Source organism: Sinocyclocheilus rhinocerous, unplaced genomic scaffold (assembly GCF_001515625.1).
Source record: "Sinocyclocheilus rhinocerous isolate Xijiao unplaced genomic scaffold, SAMN03320098_v1.1 scaffold1398, whole genome shotgun sequence".
Lineage (NCBI taxonomy): Eukaryota > Metazoa > Chordata > Actinopteri > Cypriniformes > Cyprinidae > Sinocyclocheilus > Sinocyclocheilus rhinocerous.
The window spans coordinates 1,843-3,168 of NW_015632523.1; the positions used below are offsets into that span (position 1 = coordinate 1,843).

Here is a 1,326-nt window from a genome sequence, read left to right on the forward strand (position 1 = left end):
CTGAAATTGAACGAATCTCTTGAAAGAATCAATTTCCATCACTATAATACACCGAAAATTTTATAACTTAAAACCGATATAAAAGGCAAAAACACCTTTATGGGAGTGTGCTGAAACGCTTACTTAATATAAAGATATTTAAAAATAGGTTCAGATTATGCAAGTGTGTAAGATTATTAGCTAACAAACAATGAAACGCACTCTTTTCGAAGATGTGGGCGGCTCTTAAAAGAGCCTGTGTGTGTTTCTGGTAACACGGAGATGTTTATCCTCCGAAGCCGTACAGAGTGCGTCCCTGTCGCTTCAGCGCGTACACCACGTCCATGGCGGTGACCGTCTTTCTCTTGGCGTGCTCGGTGTAAGTCACGGCGTCGCGGATCACGTTCTCAGCACACCGCCGTAGATCAGACCGGAGATGCGCGAGGCGACGGATGGCGGGTTTGGTGATGCCCTGGATGCCCTGGATGTGCACTTTACGGTGCCGCTTAGCGCCTCCTTTCCCGAGTCCTTTACCGCCTTTGCCTCTTCCAGACATGCTACAGATACTTCTTGCTTCAGTCAAACAACGAACACGAATAATACACATGAACGCCAGGGAGGCCATTTATATTTGCTTACAGGACCTAAGTGAAACCAGCGCGCGTCACATGGCGCACCCCTCCCCCGCTAGTTAGAGCAGGAGACAATGAGGTTTAACCCCAACCCTGATCTAACGATGTCTCTCCTGTGTTTCATGTTAAAATCCATGTTTTACATGATTCACTAGACAAAGAAGATTATAAGATCATCTGCATCATGTTTTCATGTATTAAGCACAGATCAAACCCCGCCGGCTGAGATGCTGCTGCAGTGTTTTTCTGAACTTGTGTAAGGTTTTCAATCAAACAATAATCAGAAGAATCCTGCCTGAAGTATATATATATATATTTAAAGATTGAGCTAAGAACAGTCTAATCTACTTTAAATTGCAAAATTGCGGACTTTAATAGTACTTTGTGGAGGTTTTGGCTTCAGGAGATCTTTGGGCCAAACAGGCCGTGTTGCCCAAACCATACAAACAGCAGCAGAGGAATATGTTACTGCGCCGCAAGTCTGTGAACTGCTGCAACAGCAAAGAGACTTCTACAGAACCTTGCTCCAACAACAAGAAAGAAGTTTCAAACTTGTGTAGAAATCATAGTTGATCCTTCAAACAGAAATTAGCTAATAATATCCCGACTGGTATTGGTGTACCCCTGGATTATATATCAGGAAACTTTCCTGTTATTTCTACTTTTAAGCCACCTGAAATTCAGGAAATAAGTTAAATTATTGATGAATTAAAAT

General features: G+C 42.6%; 1 protein-coding gene across 1 annotated transcript; it reads right to left on the reverse strand.

Annotated features, from left to right (window-relative positions):
- Positions 1-203: 203 nt before the first annotated feature.
- LOC107742619 (histone H4-like) lies at positions 204-573 on the reverse strand. The gene has a single exon (XM_016555663.1). The coding sequence runs from the start codon at positions 533-535 to the stop codon at positions 266-268; it is 270 nt and encodes an 89-aa protein (XP_016411149.1). The 5' UTR covers positions 536-573; the 3' UTR covers positions 204-265.
- Positions 574-1,326: the final 753 nt, after the last annotated feature.